This window comes from Buceros rhinoceros, unplaced genomic scaffold, assembly GCF_000710305.1.
Source record: "Buceros rhinoceros silvestris isolate BGI_N320 unplaced genomic scaffold, ASM71030v1 scaffold8718, whole genome shotgun sequence".
Taxonomy (NCBI): Eukaryota; Metazoa; Chordata; class Aves; order Bucerotiformes; family Bucerotidae; genus Buceros; species Buceros rhinoceros.
In genome coordinates this window covers 1-3200 of record NW_010427385.1, presented here as the reverse complement: position 1 = coordinate 3200, position 3200 = coordinate 1, and the positions used below count along the sequence as shown (strand labels likewise).

The 3200-nt window shown below is 49.2% G+C and overlaps 1 protein-coding gene across 1 annotated transcript in view; it reads right to left on the bottom strand.

The window, feature by feature from the left end:
* Positions 1 to 779, bottom strand: part of PRKG1 (protein kinase, cGMP-dependent, type I) — a gene marked incomplete at its 5' end in the record, with an annotated part of 12670 nt that extends 11891 nt beyond the window's left edge. The window contains one exon of the mRNA XM_010141863.1: positions 690 to 779. Within this exon, the coding sequence (XP_010140165.1) occupies positions 690 to 779 (90 nt within the window). The remainder of the gene's footprint in view (positions 1 to 689) is intronic.
* Positions 780 to 3200: the final 2421 nt, after the last annotated feature.

Below are 3200 nucleotides of genomic sequence, written 5' to 3'. Positions count from 1 at the left end.
CAGTGAGACTGGCCTTGACACTGCACATCCTGCAACACCTGGCTGCACCCCCAGGGTCATTCTCTGCCACCCTATGTGGTGCCCAGGATCTTTGTCACCCTTACAACAGTCCCCTATTTCCCTATCAGATGCCTGAGCCTTCAGCCAGGCTCCCAAATGTGAGAAACGGTAGTGTGGGCACCGAGGACACAGACATAATTTCTGCGGTTGTAAAAGATTGTTTTTCCAGGTAATTAAAAATCAAATTAATTAAATACATATTTTTAAAAATAAAAATTAAAATATTCTGCCGGCTATTCAGGAGTACCCTTTAGAGATGAAGACACAGGGAAAGGGCACTCGAAGACTTGTCTTACATGCCATTTATCATATGAGTACCATTGCTACCATCACTACCTCCTATATTTTTTCGGAGGGGTCATGACAAAGTAGCTCTGGATAAGTCTCCACTTTCATAAAGCCTTGTACATGTTGGACACAACCAAAATCACACCTTATTGTCAGTTATAACTGGATTCGCTTTGTGTCTAGTCAACTGCACAGGAACAAATACGTCTTATCACCTTTCCAGGATCCTAAACATCGCATGGTAAGATCCAGATTTTGCCCGTGAAAGATAAAGACCTTTGGTTATCTGGAGGCATATTAGAAAATTCCACTTTGTAGGACAACAATTTCTTGTAACTCACCTGTCCCTGAGAATTGTCCAGAGCTCTCCACCCAGACAGGCTTCCATCAGCATATACAGGTACTTGCTGTCCTTGAATGTCCTGTAGAGCCTGTCATTGGCAAATGAGGAAATCATAAATAAATGCACAATACAAGTGAAGACACCTATTATCCTCACTTCCCATGGACTGTGGGCTTCATTCCAGGAAGGGAAGACTAAGGAGAATTTTCAGAGCTAGCACCACATTTGAGGAGATATTTCACAGGATCTCACAGCATCACAGAACGCTAGGGGGCGGAAGGGGCTTCTGGAGATCATCTAGCCCAACGCCCCTTCTAAAGCAGGTTTGCTTAGAGCAAGTTGCACACAACTGCATCCAGGTGAGGTTTGAGTATTGCCAGGGAAGGAGACTGCACAACCCTTCTGGGCAGCCTGTTCCAGTGTGCTGTCACCATCGCTTTTCCTCATGTTCAGAGGGAACTTCCTGTGTTCCAGTTTGTACCTGTTGCCCCTTGTCCTGTCACTGGGCACCACTGGAAAGAGTCTGGACTTATCTTCTTGACGCCCACCCTTTAGATATTAATCAGCACTGATCCCATCTTCTCCAGGCTAAACAGACACAGGTCTCTCAGCCTTTCCTCACAAGGCAGATCTCCAGTCCCCTCATCATCTTTGTAGCCCTCCCCTGGACTCTAAGTAGTTCCTTGTCTCTCTTGAGCTGGGGAGCCCAGAGCTGGTCACAGTGCTCCAGATGTGGCCTCACTAGGGCAGAGTAGAGGGGGAGGAGAACCTCCCTTGGCCTGCTGGCCACACTCTTCTTAAGACATCCCAGGATATCATTGGCCTTCTTGGCCAATGGGCACACTGCTGGCTCACGGGGAACTTGCTGTCCCCCTGGGACTCCCAGGTCCTTCTCTGCAGAGCTGTTTTCCAGCAGGTCAATCCCTGACCTGTACTGGTGCATGGGGTTATTCCTCCCCAGGTGCAGGTCCCTGCACGTGCCCTTATTGAACCTCACTCAGCTCCTCTCCACCCAGCTCTCCAGCCTGCCCAGGACTCGCTGGGTGGCAGCACAGCCCTCTGGTGTATCAGCCACACCTCCCAGTTTTGTATCATCAGCAAGCTTGCAAAGGGTACCACCCTCTCACCCTTCATCTAGGTCACTGATGACTGCAGCCAGCACTGACCCCTGGGGAGCACCACCAGCCACAGGCCTCCAGCTGATCACAGCCCTCTGAGTCCTGTCATTCAGCCAGGTCACAATTCATCTCACTGTCCACTCATCTAACCCACACTTCCCTTGTGAGGATGTCATGGGAGACAGCGCCAAAAGCCTTGCTGAAATCGAGGTAGACAACATCCACTGCTCTCTTCTCATCTATCCAGCCAGTATGGCACTACAGAAGGCTACCAGATTGGTCAGGCCTGATTTCCCCTTGGTGAACCCATGGTGACCGCTCCTGATAACATTCTGTTCCTCCACATGCTTAGAAATAACATACAGAATAAGGTCTTCCATCACCTTTCCAAGGATGGAGGTGAGGCTGACTGGCCTGTAGTTTCCTTGGTCTTCCTTGCCCTTTCTGAAGACTGGAGTGATATTGCCTTTCCTCCAGTCCTCCAGCACCTCTCATGTTCTCCGTGACCTTTCAAAGGTGAGGGGGAGTGGCTTAGCCACATCTGCCAGCTCCCTCAGCACTTGTGCATGCATCCCCCTGGGGCCCATGGATTTGTGGGTGTCCGGCATGCCTAAACGATCTCTAATCTGATCCTCCTTGACCAAAGGGAAATCCTCCTTTCTCCAGACGTTCTCTTATACCTCCAGGGCCTGAGATTCCTGAGGGTCAGCCTTAGCAGTAAAGACTGAAGCAAAGAAAGCACTCAGTAGCTCCACCTTCTCCGTATCCTTTGTCACCAGAGCACCCACCTCATTCAGCAGCAGACCCACATTTTCCCTAGTCTTCCTTTTACTAGTGATGTACTTGGAGAAGCTCCTCTTGTTGTCTTTGACATCCCTAGCTAGATTTAATTCCAAGTGGGCCTTAGCCCTCCTTATTGCATCCTCTAACAAGATTCCTATATTCCTCCCAAGTGGACAGTCCCTTTTTCCGTATTCTGTAAACTTCCTTCATTCCAACTGGTTTTAACCTGAAAGCTCCTTTCTCACACTGGTCTCCTGCCTCCTCTGCTTAATGTCTTACTCATAGGGTTGTACCGATCTCGATCTTGGAGCAAGTGACGCTTGAACATTAAGCAGCTCTCTTGGGCACTCCTACCTTCTAGAGCCCTAAACCATGGTAGGTCTTTGAAGAGGTCAAACTTATCTCTTCTGAAGTCCAGGGTTGTCATCCTATTTAATGCCCTGCGTCTTCCACACAAGATGTTGACCTCCACCATCTCAGGGTCACTGCAGCCCAGGCTGCCCACAACCCTCACATCTCCAAACCAGACCTGCTTTGCTTATGAGTACAAGGTCCATCAGCACACCTCTCCTCGTTAGCTCCTCCACCACCTATGTCAAAAAGTTATC